General features: G+C 45.2%; 1 protein-coding gene across 1 annotated transcript; it reads right to left on the bottom strand.

Annotated features, from left to right (window-relative positions):
• Positions 1-1,464: 1,464 nt before the first annotated feature.
• C3H11orf97 (chromosome 3 C11orf97 homolog) lies at positions 1,465-19,334 on the bottom strand. The gene is made up of 4 exons (XM_075968004.1): positions 19,120-19,334; positions 15,368-15,472; positions 3,897-4,022; positions 1,465-1,720 (listed from the first exon to the last, which is right to left on the bottom strand). Exons 1-4 carry the CDS (start codon positions 19,241-19,243, stop codon positions 1,716-1,718), a joined length of 360 nt encoding a protein of 119 aa, XP_075824119.1. The 5' UTR covers positions 19,244-19,334; the 3' UTR covers positions 1,465-1,715.
• Positions 19,335-19,667: the final 333 nt, after the last annotated feature.

Below are 19,667 nucleotides of genomic sequence, written 5' to 3'. Positions count from 1 at the left end.
GCAAACAGTCTAACACATGAGTAAATGAAGTACAATGCGCTGTCATTTTGAGAGGTCTCCCTCAGAAGCTGCACTGGGCTAGAGCTCACCACGGAACCTAAGCAAGCCTGCAGTTCTTGGCAGCCCTCCTGCCTTAGCCCCCAAGTCCTAAGATTACAGGCTGCAATAACCACATCCAGCCTTATACACGTTCTTGTGCAGTTATTCACGATGCATAAACAAGTTGGAAGTTGAGCATTGCTGCATTGTTAAGGATAATCAACGTCATGCTCTAGTGCCATGACTCTCAACCTTCCGAACTCTGCAGCCCTTTGGTACAGTTCCCCCTGTTGTGATGACTTCCAACCATAAAATTATCTTTGTTGCTACTTCATAACTGTAAATTTGCTACTGTAATGAATCATAATGTAGGTATCTGGCATGCAGGCTACCTGATGTGTGACCCCTGGGGAAGGGTCATTCGATCCCCATAGGAGTCATGACCCACAGGCTGAGAATCACTGCTGCACAGAATGACGTCAGACAAGTAAGGAAATAAGCATAGAAGAAAAGGAATAAGACATATCAGCGTGCTGCTCATAAGCTGACAGCTCAATTACATTTTCCTTTGTGTTTGTGCTGTTGTGGTTTGGGTTAATCTCATGTAGCTCATGCTGTCCTCAAACCCACTATGTAGGCAAGGGTGACCTTCAACTTCTGGCTCTCCTGCCTCCAGCTCTCAAGCACTGTTCCACAAAACCAAGGCGTCAGACATGCAAGACAAGGACTCTACCTCCTGAGCTACAGCCCAGGCCTCCTTTGCAGTTCTTTATGGGATTAAAGGCACGTGTCATCACCACCCAGCTTACATTTATTTTAGTTTTTTAGATTTAATTTTACTTTATGTGTGTAGATGTTATGCCTGCATGTATGTTTGTGTATCGCATGCTTGTAGTGGCCTCAGAGGCCAGAAGAGGGTGTCAGATTCTCTGGAACTGGAATTCAGTTATGAGCCACTGTGGGAGTGTTGGGTTGTCTGTAAGACGGCTGAGCTATCTCTCCTTCTCTCCTGCCCCGCTTCACATTTATCTTCCATTTTCCATGCAGAGTGTGTGCCTCTATGAAATGAATGGAAGGGTTTTCTTCTTTTCTCTTTTTAAACTCATAAGAATATATATATATATATATATATATATAATTTATTCATTTATCTGTAATAGATAGGTAGTCTGGCTCCTTACCATTTAGTAAGCAGATTCTAAAGAAACAATACCCTCTACTGAACTGTAAGAAATAACTGTCTTTGGCCTAAGCTCTTTGATTGGTCATTCATTAACTACTCAGGAGGCACTGTGTGCTCTGCTCCGTGTCACCCATGTCCGGATCACTTCTATACCAAACAGGAACCAGGTTAACCATTACACTATAGGTAAAGTTTCAGTTTTATAATGTTTAATTTGAAATGAAGAAGAGCTGTGCCTTTGTTTGATTCATTTAATAGAATACGCTGAACAGACGCCTAATACATCGCAACTGTGAAATCTAAAAATGAGTGTATTTTTCTTAGCACATTTTCCCAATAGTATTTTATGGCTTTGGACTGATTTATATATTGGTATTACAGAGTAAGAAACTTTTTTTCCATACATCTTAAATTGATAAACAAGCTCGAGATTCTTCTGTCTTTGGACATTAGGAGAATGCCAGGTCCATCTCCGTGGAGGGATGTGTCCATCTTACCCTAGAGTGAGGAAAAGAACATGTGAGCAAATGGGTTTACTTGGGGAGATGATCTTTAATTCCAACCCCATCTAATCTAAGTTTGGGTAGACTGAATTCTCATAGTGGTTCACATGCAGGGCAGAATGGGAAAGCCACATGCGTTCTTATAACCAGGAAACCATGATTCAGCCCCTGAGGCCCACTCACCTGCTACCTGGCATCTCCCTGACTCCTCCTACTTTCTCTCTATACCTCTGTTCAGATTTCCTGCTTAGCTTTACTCTACTAAGCCATTGGCCAAAACAGCTTCTTTAATAACCAGTAGTAATAGAACATATTCATAGTATACAGAGGGGAATCCCATATCACCCCACCTTATTCTTTGAGACAGGGTCTCTCCCTGAACCTGGAGCCCATTGATTTTGCTGGGCTGGCTGGCCAGGGAGCTCCAGGGATTAAAGGTTAAATCAGGTTGCTTAAATGCATTGATTTTTCTGCAGGTTGTAAATGGACTCACCTCTCAGAATCTAATACTGCCTTGCCACAGCCCTGGCATTTGAGCCTGGCTAACCACAACTGTGTGATTTGATGGTTCCACCCTGCCGTCCAGTGACCAGATCTCTGTAAGGATGGCCAGTGGTTACAGCACAGTCTTGGAAGTCAGAGGGGCATAGGCTGGTGATTTCCACTCCACTAGCTCTCAGAGCAGGCATCACCATGTCCTTTCTATCACCAACTTTTTTACCAGGGAGATGGAGCTTATTATCCTCAACTTTTGATCACGTGGGCTGTATAGCTATGGTGCCTGCTGTCCTGCTCCACATGTGAGCTGCACAGCCATGGGAAGTGCCTGCTGTCCTGCCTCACATGTGAGCTGCACAGCCATGGGAACTGCTTGTTGTCCTGCCCCGTGTGTGGTAAGCAATGGCAACTGCTTTATTATTGCCACTCCATGTTCCGTGGCTCTCTCCCTTGATTTCCGTCCATTAATCTTATGTCTCAGTTCTCAGCACCTGCATCGTTCATGTCCCACAAGTCCTTCCCCAGCCTCCGCTTTTGTGGCACTTGTGCTGTGCCCACACGTCACTTAGGATCAGTAGATATCCCAGTGTCTGGGCTCTGGGCACAGAAGCACTTTATGGTGGAGGGCACAGGCTCTGGAGATGAGCTTCCTGGATTCAAAGCAAGCACTTCCACTTAATAGCTAAGTAGACTGGGTAAATTCTTCAGCCTTTCTGTGCCTCGGTGTCCTCATCTGAAAGGTAGATTGTGTCTATTCCTTACGGTTGGTGTAATGCTTAAATAAAATGCTAGGAATCTGAAACAATGGTGTTTAGAGCATTTTCTGGGACAATTTCTATCCTAGTTAAGAGCACAGACACTGGGGCCAACTCAGAATGTGCACTAGTCTAATCTAGGACCAAAGTCTGGATCCCAATAACTACATCATAAAATGCCTTTAACTCAAGCTCCAAAACAACTAATTGTGTTTGACCTCTGACCTCTGTGGGCACTTAGCGCACACACACACACACACACACACACACACACACACACACACACACACCTCTAAAATATCTTTTAAAAGAAAGAAAAGAAAAGAAGGAAAAGAAAGGGAGAAAAGGACTCCATGCTTGGCTTCTATGTGCTGCTATTTCACCCGGGGTCCCCTCCCAAGTGTAGACAGATGTTCAGAACTCGTGTGCCAGCTCCGTGGTCCCCACACTAGCTGTGCATTGCCCCCGTGTCAAGAGCCCTGTCTCTTCCATACTCTGCTGCAGATACGTGACACACGGACACTAGGAAAGTAAGGATGAGCACGGCTTGTCTTCTGAAGAGCACACCACAGTTGACATGTGCCAAGAATAAGGAGACACTAAGGGATGCAGACAGGAGACTTGCCCTCACCTTCCCTTCATCACATTTAGAAGAAAGGAAAGCGTATGATTCCTCCCTGAGGGTCTGGCTGTGCACAAGAATCTCTTGTGCAAAAGAAGTAAAGAAAATAGACGTGTAAGCCTAGGTGTGAACTCTCTGGTATCTGTAGAGGTGTGCTGCTTAGCCGGACTGCTTGAGTCCCAGGATGACAAAGTGTGACCTGACAGAAGCAAGCTGGGGAGGCCGACTCAGCTGAGGTTCTTAGCCTTGGGCCACTTGTTAGGGCGCCTGTGGGAGTCCAGGGTACAGGGTCTTACTTCTCAGCCCTCCATGCCTCGAGTAGTATTTGGCTTGGGGGAGTGAACTGTTTCTGCTCTGCTGTCCTGGCATCATGCCTCCCACAGGCAGGTTTCTCTTGATGCTCCAAATTCCATCCAGGGCCACTGTGAACAGGTTAAAAACAAGGCAGTGAGAGTGAGCGGGACATTCCCTTCCCAGCACGAAGCATTTCAAAAGTCTTTTCCTTGATGATTATGCTTCCAATTCATCTGGTAAAGGTATATTTGACTTAATCAAGCCACCCTAGGACTTTCTCATCTTTTTAATCTTTAATACAGTTCATGCATCCATCTATTACTGCGTGGAATTAAACCACAATATACTGTTAAGCTCGAGTCTCCACAAAGACATAAAAACTCAATACAGTAATATATATGGCAAAAGAAAAGAATCAAAAATAAATAAAACAAATTCTGCATATTATTCGGTTTTTCACATCTGATTCTAATTTAATTCCTTCAATAAGAAGAAATATTTCCACAGATGAGGAAACCATTCACAGCCAAGCAGTGGGGCACGTCTTTAATCCCAGCACTGGGGAGGTAGAGGCAGGCAGATCTCTGTGAGTTTGAGGCCAGGTTGATCTACAGAGCAAGTTCTAGGAACAGCCAGGGCTACACAGAGAAACCCACTTGAGAAACCAAAAAAAGAAAGAAAAAGAAAAGAAAATTATTTACAAGACTGAAGAATCTCTTAAAAGCCATGAGCCAGGTGTGTCTTAAAGTTCCAGGTGTGTCTTAAAATCCCATGGCCGCTCACTGGCTCCTGCTGTTTGAGTGTTGAGTCCCTGGGAAATGGGGTCTGCGCTGTCACCTGGCAGGTGGCAGGAGGATGTCTGTGCGTCAGCACACGCCGAATCGTTATCAGTGCTTTGTGCTTGAATGCATCCTAAATTGTCTGTTTAGGGATTTCCTTAACCTCTGTGCTGGCTGCTTCTATGTCAGTGTGACACAGCCTGTCATCTGGGAAGTGGAACCTCAGCCGAGAAGATGCCAACACTAGGTTGGCCTGCGGGGGAATTTTCTTGATTGGTGATAGGTGAGGGAGGGCCCAGCTCACTGTGGGTGGTGCCAAACTTGAGCAGGTGGCGCTGGGGGTTATGGGAAAGCACACTGAGTAAGCCAGCAAGCCCCCCCCCCCCAGCCCTGCCGTCCCCTGCTGATGAAGTGTGACCTGAGAGTTAGATAGATATCCCTTTCCTCCTCAGGTTGCTTTGGTCATGGAATTTATCACAGCGACAGCAACCCTGAGCAAGACAATTTAACTACAGAGGAAGGCGCAACCCACGCTGACTGAGTTAGTGAGCTCAGGTCAGCTGCTATGGCTTCTTGGTCTGATTTTGAGCATGTGAATTGTATTGCTGAATACTCTTCACAGACCCAGGGCTTCCCGCCCAGAGCAGTCTCACGGACACTCTCACGACACTTGGTCCCTCCATAAAAGATTCTGCTGTAAGTAATGCCTAGGAAGGAGCGCAATCTCTGGGCTCAGAACAGAGTGGGGCTTCAGGCCCAGCTCGCCCATCACCAGCCGTAAGCCCTGGGCAAATTGTTTTAACCCACTGTGTCTAGTTCCTTAGATCTGAAGTGGGCCTGATAATCCCACCTTGGAAGGCTCCTCTCGGTTGTGGATGAAATGGACAGAGTGCTTTGTGTTCAATCAACGTTGCTATCGTCTTCACAAGGACAGTGACTTTGCTGTCTGAGGGTGAACTCAGACCTCAGACTCCAGGGCTGCAGCGGAATGGCTTGCCAAGCTGAGTGCTACATCAGTTAGCAGGGTGTGTGTGTGTGTGTGTGTGTGTGTGTGTGTGTGTGTGTGTGTAGCTGAAGCCGCCAATCAAGATGAGTGTGTCATCCTTTCTCTAGGTCCTTAAAGGAAGATTGCACAATCACCTCCTGTTGAGATCTTACGAAACTAAAACGGTTCTTCGCATCTAACCTAAATCTCTCCTCCCTCTCAAGCCAGTTTCCTCTTCTGTCCTGTCTAGAGAGAGCTGCTCCTTCCAGCTGCTGCTCCCAAATGCAGGTGAAGACAGCCTGTAGAGAGGTCAATAAAACAGCTGGAGATTTGCCCTATGCAGCGGCCAAGCCCTAGCAGGTAGAAAGCAGTGTAGGCTCTAGCGCCAGGCTTCTGCAGACAGCCGCAGCGAACTGGATGTCAAAGTGTTCACCTGCCAGCTTTGGCTCTGGTCTTCCTGATCCACCTAGAGGAGCGCTGAAGGTTACAGCTGAACAGAAAACACTCAGAATATATACACAGATGCTAAGAAGTAGTTAAAACCTCAAAGTGAAATACGGTTGTACATAAGTGCTCACTGCTTTCAATGATGAGGGCTGAGAGAGAAGCTATTGACAACACTGTTGTCTATTTGATGAGACACTTGGGTGAAGAGGTTACCAGAGCTGAAATACTAGAGAAGAACAAAGCACTGAAGGCCTGAGAGGCAGCTCCCCTCTTGGGGGAAGTGACCTCTCTGTGTTCCAGGCATGCAGGCACCTTTAAGAAGGTAGCAGAATGACAAGGCTGGGGCGGAGCCAGGAAGGCCTCAGAGTTGGTATACCAGATAGGAAGGGAAAAGAGCAGCAGGCACTAGAGACCCAAATCCTGTCCTAGAACCTCCTAGAGATCTTTTCTTTCCTTGGGTCCTTGATCATTCCAATTCAGAGACCTTTTTCTGTGCATTTTTATCCTAAATTTAAACATTATAAGAACACACATGCTTTCCATAACCCCTAGAGAATCTAGCCAGTCTCCAGGTTGATTTTACGGGGAAGTTAAACTTATCTTTAAAAGTGTGTTTTTGATCCTCTTGGCTGTGTGGCCTGAGTGATGAGTGGGAGGGCCTGGAAGGCGGTGGAGCCATGCTTCCCTGTGTAAACATGTTCAGAGCTTTGACCAGGAAAGCAAAACTTCAAGTGACTGTAATTTCTGCTCAGTGACTTCTAGGCCCTTGGCCTGCCAGCTGGTATGTAATAACCCAAGGGGTTACATTGTATACATTGTAGATACACAGATCTGACAGGACTTTGGGGGACAGAGGATCAAACCCAGGCAGGACCTTGTGTATTTTAGGCACGTTCTCTATGACTGAGTTGTATCCCCAGCCCCCTTTTTAGTTCTTTTTCTTCTGTTTTTTTTAAAAAATATTTATTTTTACTTCATATGTAATTTTGCCTACAGGGTCCAGATTCCCTGGAACAGGAGTAACAGACAGTTGTGAGCTGCCATGTTGGTATTGAGAATTGAATCCTGGTCTTCAGGAAGAGAAGTCAATGCTCTTATCAGCTGAGCCATCTCTCCAGCCCACCTTTTCTGGTTGCTTAAGACAATAAAATATATACTGTGTCTAATATAACACAAGCTGGCCTCAAACCCTCTGTGTAGCCCAGAATGACTTTGAACTCCTTGATTAGCATGGCTTCCACTCAAGTATTTGGATTAGAACAAGCTCCACCAGGAGCAAGCCCAGTCCCAGGACATGGACAGATCAGGACTGAGCCAGCGACCAGATCCAGAGTCAGTGATCTCCACCACAACAGGTCCAACTCCAAGCCAGGGACTTCTGCAGGAGGAGATCCAGACCAAGATTTACAGCAACAGATCAAAGCAAGCAGCCTAGGCCAAAGTAGGCCTGAGACAGCAAACTCCAAGGGAGCAGACTACAGCACAGGAGCACTGAGCTACCTCCAGGAACAGGAATAACCAACGGGGTAACTAGAACTGTGACACTGACTGTACCACGAGGAACAACCATCTGAGCTTTGGATTCACTCACACCTAGAAGATTATTCCACAGAATCTCAGACAGCCCCAACCACACCTATTAGAGGAAAAGATGAGTAGTAAAGGTGCTACACACACATGCTACACCACAAAGAGCAACACAATATTGGTAAAACCTAAAGACCCTACAAAAGCAAGACCTGAACCAAATATGGATGAACCAGAAGAAAATGATCTAAAAAATAATCTCAAGAGAATGTTTGAAATTCTTAAAGATGAAATGAGAAATTCCCTTAAGGAAATGGAGGAAAAATCAAACAAAAAATTGGAAGATATCAGCAAATCACTTAAAGAAAACCAAGAAAAAGAACTCAAACATATAAAAGAAACTATTCAGGACTTGAAAACTGAGATAGGAAAAAATAAAGAAAACACAAGCTGAAGGAATTTAGAAACAGAAATCATGAGAAAAAGATCAGGAACCACAAATGCAAGCATGAACAACAGAATACAAGAAATAGAAGAGAGAATCTCAAGCGCTGAATATCCAAATTAACAAAATCAGAAATGAAAAGGGGGACATAACAACAGACACAGAGGAAATACAGAGAATCATCAGGTCATATTTTGAAAACCTGTACTCCACAAAATTGGAAAACTTAAAGGAAATAGACAGCTCTATAGATAAATATCACTTACCAAAATTAAATCAAGACAAGATAAGCAAATTAAACATACCTATAATTGATGAAGAAATAGAAACAGTCATCAAAAGTCTCCCAACCAAAAACAGTCCAGGACCAGATGGTTTCAGCTCAGGATTCTACAAGACTTTCAAAGAAGAACTAATACCAATATTCCTCAAATTATTCCACACAATAGAAACAGAGGGAACATTGTCAAACTCTTTTTTATGAGGCTACAATTACCCTGATATCCAAACCACAGAAAGACAATACTAAGAAAGAGAATTACAGACCAATCTCACTCATGAACATTGATGCAAAAATACTAGCAAATCAAATCCAAGAACACACCAGAACCATCATCCACCAAGTCAGCTTCATCCCAGAGATGCAGGGATGGTTCAACATATGAAAATCTGTCAACATAATCCACCATATAAACAAGCTGAAAAATAAAAACCACATGATCATCTCATTAGATGCTGAAAAAGCAGTTGACAACATCCCTTTATGATAAAGGTCTTGGAGAGAGCAGGGATACAAGGAACATACCTAAACATAATTAAGGCAATATACAGCAAGCCAATAGACAACATCAAACTAAATAGAGAGAAACCCCCAGCGATTCCACTAAAATCAGTAACAAGACAAGGTTGTCCACTCTCTCCATATCTATTCAATATAGTTCTTGAAGTCCTAGCTAGAGCAATAAGACACCAAAGGGAGATCAAGGGGATACAAATTGGAAAAGAAGAAGTCAAACTCTCACTGTTTGCTGATGATATGATATTTTACATAAGTGATCCGAAAAATTCTACCAAGGAACTTCTACAACTCATAAACACTTTCAGCAATGTAGCAGGATACAAGATTAACTCAAAAAAAAAAAAATCAGTAGCCCTCCTGTACACAGATGATAAAAGGGCTGGGGAAGAAATCAGAGAATCAACACCCTTCACAATAGCCACAAATAGCATAAATGTCTCGGAATAACTCTAACCAAACAAGTGGAAGGCTTGTATGACAAGAACTTTAAATCTTTGAAGAAAGAAATTGAAAAAGACACCAGAAAGTGGAAAGACCTTCCATGCTCTTGGGTAGGCAGAATTAACATAGTAAAAATGGCAATCTTACCAAAAGCAATCTACAGATTCAACGCAATGCCCATCAAAATCCCAGCAAAATTCTTCAAAGACCTCGAAAGAATGGTACTCAACTTTATTTGGAAAAGCAAAAAACCCAGAATAGCCCAAAAAAATCCTGTGCAATAAAAGAACTTCTGGAGGCATCACAATCCCTGACTTCAAACTACTACAGAGCTACAGTACTGAAAACAGCCTGGTATTGGCATAAGAATGGACCGGAGGACCAATGGAACTGAATAGAAGACCCGGATATCAATCCACACATCTTCGAACACCTGATATTTGATAAAGAAGCAAAAAATATCAAATGGAAAAAAGAAAGCATATTTAACAAGTGGTGCTGGCGTAACTGGATATCAACATGTAGAAAAATGAAAATAGACCCATACCTATCACCATGCACAAAACTCAAGTCCAAATGGATCAAAGACCTCAACATAAAGCCAGCCACACTGAACCTCATAGAAGAGAAAGTGGGAAATACACTTGAACGCATTGGCACAGGGAACCACTTCCTAAATATAACCCCAGTAGCACAGACACTGAGAGAAACAAATAAATGGGACCTCTTGAAACTGAAAAGCTTCTGTAAAGCAAAGGACACGGTCAACAAGACAAAACAACAGCCCACAGAATGGGAAAAGATCTTTACTAACCCCACATCAGACAGAGGTCTGATCTCCAAAATATACAAAGAACTCAAGAAATTGGACACCAAAAGATCACATAATCCAATAAAAAAAATGGAGTACAGACCTAAACAGAGAACTCTCAACAGAGGAATCTAAAATGGCTAAAAGACACTTAAGGAAATGTTCAACATCCTTAGTCATCAGAGAAATGCAAATCAAAACAACTCTGAGATTCCATCTTACACCTGTAAGAATGGCCAAGATCAAAAACACTGATGACAACTTATGCTGGAGAGGTTGTGGGGAAAAGGGAACACTTCTGCATTGCTGGTGGGAATGCAAGCTGATACAACCCCTTTGGATGTCAGTGTGGCGATTTCTCAGAAAATTAGGAAACAACCCTCCTCAAGACCCAGTAAAACCACTTTTGGGTATATATATCCAAAGGATGCTCAATCGTGCCACAAGAACATGTGCTTAACTATGTTCATGGCAGTTTTTGTTTGTCATAGCCAGAATCTGGAAACAACCTAAATGCCCCTCGATCGAAGAATGGATAAGAAAAATGTGATACATTTACACAATGGAGTATTACACAGCAGAAAAAAATAATGACAGCTTGAATTTTGCAGGAAAATGAATGGAGCTAGAAAACATTATTTTGAGTTAGGTAACCCAGACACAGAAAGACAATTATCACATGTACTCACTCATAGGTGGTTTCTAAACATGAAGCAAAAAAAAAAAGCCAGCCTACAAACCACAATCCCAGAGAACTTAGACAACAATGTGGACACTGAGAGAGACTCACATAGATCTAATCTACATGGGAAATAGAAAGTAGAAAAGACAAGATCTCCTGAGTAAATTGGGAGCATGGGGACCTTGGGGGAGGATTGAAAGGGGGAGAGGAGAGGCAGGGAGGGGAGCAGAGAAAAAAATGTAGAGCTCAATAAATATCAATAAAATAAAGTATTTGGATTACATGCATGGGCCTGACTTTTTTAATGTTGACAACTGGTACTGATAAAGTATATGCTACAGAGAAAAATAGAATATTTGAAGGGTAAACTTGGCATATGTTCAATGATTTGAGATCTTAATCCAAACTAAGCCTTGTTAGATATAAGTTATGGCTGCCTGCAGAGAGAGGGGATTTTGGAGCGGCCCTGTCATTTGGTGAATACTGATGCAGGGGGAGGGGTAAAATGGTCAGGTGGGGTGGGGTTAAGTGTTTAAGAGACACTCAGGATACAGTGAGCCTAGAGACATGAAGGTCAGGTGTGTCCTAGAGACACGAAGGTCAGGTGTGTTCTAGTAAGATCGCGGTGGAGGAACTCAGAGAGAGTTAATGCTAATGGGACAAGATTCGAAGATGGTGGGCATCATCGTGGATAACTCAAAGGTTGGGCAAAGTGGGGAGCAAGAGTTCTTAAGGAACAACAGCAAGGTGTTCCAGGGAGAAAGCCAGAATAGCTTAGCATCATGGAGTCTGGAGAAGAACCATCAGGCACATTAAACATGGAACTCTCAGTCAGTGAGAATGGCCCAATCCCTGCTGGGCTTGACTGTGTGTCACCAGAGACACCATCCTGAGTAGAAAGACAATGGGTTTGGAGTCAGACTTGAATTTGGAGTCTGAGTCTGCCACTCACTGCATAAATCTAGACCTTCTAAAAATCTCTCAGGGCCCCGTGAGCAGGAGAATGTGATTTACTCCAGTGTTTGCTTGTTTCAGCTTTTTGAGATGGGTATTCTGTAGTCCAGGTTGGCCTTGAACTTGTGATATAGCCAAAGATGCCCTTCACCTGCTGATCCTCCTGCCTCTACCTCCCAATTGATAGAATTTAATTTATTTATTTATTTATTTATTTATTTATTATGTATACAATATTCTGTCTGTGTATATGCCTGAAGGCCAGAAAAGGGCACCAGACCCCATTACAGATGGTTGTGAGCCACCATGTGGTTGCTGGAAATTGAACTCAGGACCTTTGGAAGAGCAGGCAATGCTCTTACCCTTTGAGCCATCTCTCCAGCCCTAGAATTTAATTTTAAACAGTAAAAAGACACTGTAGAGGTTTGAGTGTGTACGTGACATGCTTCTTCTTGGAAAACAGACTGAGGAGACCACAGTGGAAGTAGCTACAAATGCTGTTGCTGAGCTTGAGACGGGGAGGAGGAAGATGGAGGCGTGAAGGGCACAGATGGGGAAACTTGGGGTTCTTTCACACTAGAGTGAGCAGACTCAGCCGGCTGTCTGGAATGGAGCTTGAGGACCTGGCTTCTAAATGCTGCCCTAATCAGGTAGGTGGACTGTGAGATATTTCTTGATGTGGGAAGCCCCTGAAGCGTGGGTTAAAAAGATGTCTGCGTACAAAATGAGAGCTCTCTTTGGGGTGTGTTAACTCAGGGAGGTCAATCAGACCTGGAAGACAGTCACGCTCACCACTATCCCACCAGCGCAACCAGACATCCATTTGCAAAGTCATTCAGGTGCCAAGGTATGAGAAGGGAAAGAGAAAAGCTAGAAATGGTACATTTTGGGGTGGTTATCATTGTAGGGTCATATGTAATAGACGGAGAAAAAGACCGGAATGATGAGAGAAGTGGCTCACACAAGAGGCAGCGGCAGGAGGATCTCAGTGAGCTTGAGGCCAGGCCTGGGCTACACAGAGAGTTCCAGAACAGCCAGAATTACATAAAGAGAACCTACCTTGAAAAAAAGGAATGTGGGTGGGTGAGTTGTTCATATTTTGGAGGCAGTAAGTTAGGGAGAAAAGGTGGCCAAAGAGAAAGAAGCAGAGCCAGGGGAGTGGGGTTTGTTGTCCTCGAGGCCATCTTGAAGCTTTCAGAGGAAAAAAGGAGACGCATGTGCCACATACCACTAAGCAGCTACATCGTGAGGAGCCACAGGCCTTGGCCGTCAGAAGTTATCTGCTATCTGGAAATGTTTCCAAACTCTCTGGGACCACAGTGTACTGACAACATGGAGGAGGAGGACCAAAGGATGAGTACCAGCTCAAGGCAACCTGCCCCGTGCACTCACTCTTAGCATCCACAGAGAGCTCCTACTGCATATAGAAGCTGGATGCAGAATCTGGGCTGCTGTGACGATGTGTGTCTTTGGGAAGCAGTAGCTACAGCCGTTGTCGGAAATTTAAAGACCAGTGACCCTGCACTCCCTGCTAGAAGGCCCAGTGGCTAGTTAGGGGCTGCCCACACTGCTGCCAGGCAGGAAGAGTTTGTCACCCTCTCTGGGTGCTAGTTCCCTATCCTGGAGGCGCCCTTTAAAACATTCAGAAAGTTTTCTAGTTAAAGTAATCCCTTTGGGTGCCCTCTGTTGGGTGCTATAAAAATGCAACCCAGACAGCAGAATGCTAAGTGAATATTTGAAAATACTGAGAAAAATGAATATTTATTTTCTTTTCTCTTAGGCTGTCTCACAGTCAAATGCACTCAGTAAGAAAGATACAACACTTGTTCCTCATCAGAGAATGGCAAATATGTTATTTAGCTTCTATGTGGTCCTTAAAAACAATGAAGCTGAATCCAAACTATTATAACTCGGGAAAAAGTTGCTTAATCACCAAGAACATAGTGCACATAGGCTGGGCAGGTCGTTCTACATCTATTCACAGCGTGGAGAGTAGACGCCAAGCTTTTCTTGAAGATGCGCTGTGTCATTGGTGATACAGTCAGTCCCAAAGTAAACACTATGGCTACTTAGAAACGTAAATGGGCTGGAGTCTGGATGATACGCCTTGAGGTTGCCAGCATCTCTTCTTAGAAACTCCTAAAGGGACTGGGCCCCATCTCCCAAAACAGTCCACCCAGAAGACAACCAGGTCTCCGAACCCTGGAGTCCGAGGTTCATGATTCTTTCATTTATTTTACTTTTTATTGGTATGGTGTGTGTGTATGGTGGGTGTATGTCTGCAGCATGCGGAGCACAGGACAGCTTTGAGGAGTTGGTTCTCTCTCCACCTTTATATAGTGTAATGATTAGCTCTAATTGTCAACTCTACACAACCTAGAATCGCCTAGAAGAGTCTCAATGAGGGATTGTTAAAATCAGGTTAACCTGATTTTATGTTGGTGGAAGATAGACTTGATTATGCTAAGCCCCAGCCACACACTGGGAAACATCATCCCCTGGGCTTAGGGTCCTAAACTAAACCACAGAGGGCAAGCTGAGAGTGGGCATGCATGCATGCGCTTTCTCTCTGCTCTTGACTGTGGATGTGTCTAGCTGCTTCAAGTTCCTGCCTTGATGTCCTCACTGTGAACTGACTCAGAACTGAGAGTTATGTAAGCCTCCTCCGCTGACGTCACTTTTGTCAGGGTTTTGTACACCAGGACCATGCAGGAACTTTAGGGATTGTGGGTTCCAGGGACTGAACTTCCAAGGTCAATAGGCTTTCTTTCACAGCAGGTGCTTTACCCCACCTTGCTGACCTAGGTATTTTCTCTAGCAAATTCAGGGCCCCATTAACAATGTAATGAAAGCCTGATTATTTGAAAGGCTGGAAACAGTCTCTCAGTGATCCTGGCTGAAAGGGAATCATAGACACGAGGTGCCAGTCATCTGAGAATGATGCCTGTGAGGAAGTGTGGGCATCACATGAACTATCCCGAGAGCTATCAGTGACCAGTTGCGTCATTCATGAACTATGTTTTTCTAAAATGAGATCCCTGAGAGATCTGACCTAGTTCAGTGGCTCACACTGCCCGAACAGTGTTGGCAGGGAGGGTCTCTGAGGAGTAATGCCAATCACCTGGGAACTCAAGGCTTTCCCGCCAGGAAGCTGCTTTAACACGCTCCTGGGTAAGTGAAACAATGTAACATTTGGGAACCCCTGTTCCCCCTGCAGATCAGTGTTGATGATCTGAAGTGTTACTGTGTGTCCCAGGCTTGTGCAAACGTTCTACTTACTTACTATTAATTAGAAAGAACGCCATTCACAAGTATGGACAGCAAAACATGTATTGAAGATCTAATTCACTTTCCACTACATAGTGCTATATTTGGACAAAGGCAAATATTGCCTCAGCCTCCTGGTGTTGCAATTACAGGCATGCACCACCATGTGACTGCAGGTTAAAGACTACTCTGTTCCAAAAAAAGTTTTATGATTCCCAGGAACATTCTTCTCTTGATGTAAGTTATCATTTCATCACAAATAAATTAACCACCCTGCCATCAAATAAACAAACTCATAGTCATTTATCAGACATACTTTTTTGTAGCTAAGATTACCTGCAGGTGGGCTTTTCACGTGGCACTCATCCCTCTTGATGGAAAGTTCTTCTTCCAAAACCTCCTTGATTCTCTTATGGGGCTCGCAGTATAAAAATGTCTTCCCTGGAAAGGTATTCACAATTGACTTATCACCAACCCTGCCCAGCCTTCCAGCACTTATTCCTATATGAGTAACTTTCTGAAAACTGGCCTGCCATCCCTTAGAGACAGCAGACAGCTTGCCCTGCAGACTCTTTCTTGAGATGATCTCTTTTGTCACAACTTCTGCTTTGGAGGACTTCATACTTCCATGTAATTCTTGAAGGTGTAGAGTAAGCTTCAGGGCTCTCTCTTAGGTATGATGAGGAAATATATGAAACATCCTCATGACCTCCGTGAACTTTCAATTATCAATAAGGAAAGGGTCTGGGGCTGGATGTTGGCTTTGTTTTGGGACAAAGTCCTCCTGTGTTTCCCAGCCTGCTGTAGAACCTGAGACCATCTTGCCTCAGCCTCCTGGTGTTGCAATTACAGGCATGCACCACCATGTGACTGCAGGTTAAAGACTACTCTGTTCCTGACATTTCCTTTGGGGATGAGTGTAGTGATGAGGCGAGCAGGCCTGCTTTTCGTCCTGGCTCTCACACGGCTAGCTTTACACCCGAAATAACAACACACAAATTGTATTCATTTAAACACTGCCTGGCACATTAGTTCCAGCCTCTTAATGGCAAATTCTCATATCTTGCTTAACCCATTTCTCATAATCGGTGTAGCACCATGAGGTGGTGGCTTACCGGAAAAGATTCTAGCCTACGTCCATCTCGGGTTGGAGAATCGTGGCGACTGCCTCATTGCCTTCTTCCTCCCAGCATTCTATTCTGTCTACTCCACCTATCTAAATCCTGCCCTATCAAAAAGCCAAGGCAGTTTCTTTATTAACCAATGAAAGTAACACATAGACAGATGACCCTCCTCCATCAGATGAGGACAGAGCAAAGGGTAAGACAGATCTGTGTCTGGATCTTACAGTACAGATGTGTGAGCTGGGCAGTGGTGGCACACGCCTTTAATCCCAGCACTTGGGAGGCAGAGGCAGGCGGATCTCTGTGAGTTCGAGACCAGCCTGGTCTACAAGAGCTAGTTCCAGGACAGGAACCAAAACCACAGAGAAACCCTGTCTCGAAAAACCAAAAAAAAAAAAAAAAACCCTAAAAAACAAGAACAGTATAGATGTATGTGTGTGTGTGTGTGTGTGTTTGTGTGCATGCGCATGCACATGCATACATGTGTGTGTGTGCACGCATGTGTGTGTATAACATCAATATGCTCCAGCATGTATGTGGAGGTGAGAGCACACTCAGATTTCAGTCTTCCCACGCTTGCACAGCAAGTGTTTAGGCCACCCTCCCCAGTCTCACCTCCGTGGCATCCCTAGCTTTCCTTCCCTAAGATTACAACTGATGACTCATCAACCAAGTGCTTGCTGCTCCTGCAGAGAGCTGGAATTCTGTTTCTGACACCAACAGGGAGGCTTACAGCAGCCTGGAACTCCAGCTCCCGAGGACCCAATGCCCTTTTCTGGACACTGCGGTCTCTCTCTCTCTCTCTCTCTCTCTCTCTCTCTCTCTTTCTCTCTCTCTCTCTCTCTCTCACACACACACATACACACACACACACACACACACACACTAACAAATAATAAAATTAATCTGAAAATAAACAAGAGATTAGATCCATAGACATTAACCACAGATTAAGGTCCAGGATTTTCTGTGGCCTCTAAAGCCAGCACCATCTCTCACTGCTGCCCTAGCCCAGGACTGGCCTTTGTCCCCGGTGCCTTGTGGCATTCTTTCTGCTCTCTCCAGAGAATCCTAAAAGCACCTGGGATGTGTCTTCAGACTGACTTCACTGTTGGCTTCTCTGTGCTCAGCGCCCCATTGCCACCTGACCCCACCTTTGCATGTCCCCTCTCCCTGACCAGTCTCTCTCCTGAGTTTTTGCTGAAGTAACTGCCCCTTTTGCTTTACTGCATTCAGTTCCTGGAGAAGCAGTCTCTGCTCTGCAGCCTAGGACTGTCTCTTTCTTTCTTTCTTTCTTTCTTTCTTTCTTTCTTTCTTTCTTTCTTTTTTGCCTAGTAGCCTTTCTCTCCTCATTTGTTTCATTTATTGTTTCATTTGCATATTTGCATACAATTATTGTTTAATGGTGCCTTAATATCTGTCTCTTAAAGCCAGCCATCAATACATAAAGGCAGAAATCCTTCTCTTATACCCGTTGGAATATTAGAGCCGAGTTTGGGGTAAGGGATGGGCAGCAGAGGTGTGCTGAGGTAGAACAGCTGCTGCATACCTGTCTGTCCACACAGCCTTTCAACCACCAGAGAACAAGGGCTTCCTGACACAACTCAAGGAGCCATGGAGAACTCAAGCCAAGTCTTTAGATATTTAAGATTTGATGTTAATCTCACAAAGATATGGCAGGCATCTCCTCTTGTTCCCAGTTTACCAACAGAGAGCAGAAGTGTACTTGTCCTGAGTGCAGACTGGCCCAAAGGTGACAAGCTCTTTGGGTAGTAACCCTGCCCCACTTCTGATGGTGAAGACTCAGAAAAGGTACAACCAGACACGTCTGGGTTCTTATTCTTGTTTCCTAAAGGGAAGTAGAAAGCAGCCTTACTTTATCCTGTTTTAGACTTTCTCTGAATAATCATGACCTTCACAGGAAATGGCTTGACAGGGAAGGAGGCTAAGTCGATACCGTAGCACAGAGAGAACTGCCTGCCCCTTGGCAGACTGCGGTGTGGCAGTCAGGGAATCCACAGAGCAAACTGTGGAAGGAGAAAGGGCAGGTGGGAGGGAGAGGGACAGGAGACAGAGAAAAGAAGAAAAAGGCAGAGAAGTCCACACACTGTGCCTGAGCTGCTCCACTGATTTGGTTAACAAGCTGTCATGTGCAGGACAGCAGGGCAGGGGGGAAGGGCTGCAGAGACCTCTGTAGCTCTGGGCTTTGTTTTGGAGTAAGGTTTGGCAGGCTTGTTGACTTCTAACTACAGTTGATACTGATTTTTTTTTTAACCTAAGCATCTTACTTGTGTTTCTTTTTCTCATAGTTACCTGCGGGTGAGAATAACTGTTTATGTTTTATGTTAAGAAAAGCCTGGTGTGCGGTATGCATATTGATCCCTGGAGCTCACTGGCCAGCCAGTCAGCCAGTCGCTCAGCCAGTCTAGCCTGTCCTGCAGAAAAACTTCCAGATCAGCAATAAAACTTGGATGGAACCTGGGGAATGACACCCCCCTCCTTGATTGCCTCTAGGGATTAGATAGAGCATCTGGAGGAGGCTCCCTCACCAGAGAGGCAATCAAAGAGGCTCTGAGCAGCACTTGGGAAGCTGCTCGCATTCCTCCTTGGCCCTGTTTTCACCCATCATTCCTGACAGCTGTGTTAGGGCGCTCACGGTCCCTTTAAAAATCAATGCCTTCATGAACCATCTCAGGTGAAGGTGATATCCAGTGCTTGGGTTCAGGAGTCGGCGATGAAGGGGAAAAGACTTCCTTCTACACCCTTGGCCTGAAGAGATCAGGGGTGCTTTCTGCCAGTGTCTTTATCTCTGTCTTTGCCAAACAGCGGCTCTCCACCCCTTCCCTAGAAATCTTCAGGTCTCCATCCAGTTCCTCCCTGGGGTCCTCAGCCTTGTCACTGATCCCCACAGCCCCACAGCCCCAGGGCCCCACGGCCACAGCCTGAAACTGGAGCTGAACTTACATGGTTGGCGAGGCTCTTGGGGGCCGCCAGTACGACCCAGCCCTGGGGGCCTAGGCTGCTCCCCTTCGCGGCCCGCCTCCGCTGCCGTCCCTGCCGTCCCCACCAGCGCCTCCTGCCTCCTCATGCCACTGGGGTCTCTCGGGCCCAGGCCCACCAGGCCTCTCAACTCCGCCACCGGCTGCTCTGGAACGCGAGGCGTCTGAGGTTGCCATAGTGACCGCGGATGCTCCGGGCCTCCAGGGCTCTGCTAACTTCTCCTAGGACCCGAGTGACGGTGACACACCGCGTGCAGTCAGGCGCTGCGACTCCTTAGATACAGACCCACTCAAAGGACCCAGCTTCTCAAGAGAGGTGCTTCCGTTGTGTGACTGGGAAACCGAGAGTCACAAAGTTTTGGGAAAGTGTCCAAGGCCACAAAACTGGGGTATGACTCAGCAAAGTCTGCTCCAAAGCCCCAAGAATTGGTCACCAGCTGGGACAGGGAAGGTCTGTGTGCTGGGATGGACCACAGGCCCGGGACCGGTGATTCCCTGCTATAAATTCACAAT

This window comes from Microtus pennsylvanicus, chromosome 3 (assembly GCF_037038515.1).
Source record: "Microtus pennsylvanicus isolate mMicPen1 chromosome 3, mMicPen1.hap1, whole genome shotgun sequence".
Taxonomy (NCBI): Eukaryota; Metazoa; Chordata; class Mammalia; order Rodentia; family Cricetidae; genus Microtus; species Microtus pennsylvanicus.
The sequence above is the reverse complement of the archived record's forward strand: the minus strand, read 5'-3'. Positions and strand labels throughout refer to the sequence as shown.

Bases quoted from the DNA above. Each gene is read 5' to 3' on its own strand.
- C3H11orf97 (XM_075968004.1), bottom strand. From the start codon at position 19,243: ATGAGGAGGCAGGAGGCGCTGGTGGGGACGGCAGGGACGGCAGCGGAG. The intron at 15,473-19,119 runs GTAAGTTCAGCT...ATACCTTTCCAG, and splicing joins CCAAGAGCCTCGCCAACCAT to GGAAGACATTTTTATACTGC. The intron at 4,023-15,367 runs GTAATCTTAGCT...ACCTGTTCACAG, and splicing joins CGTGAAAAGCCCACCTGCAG to TGGCCCTGGATGGAATTTGG.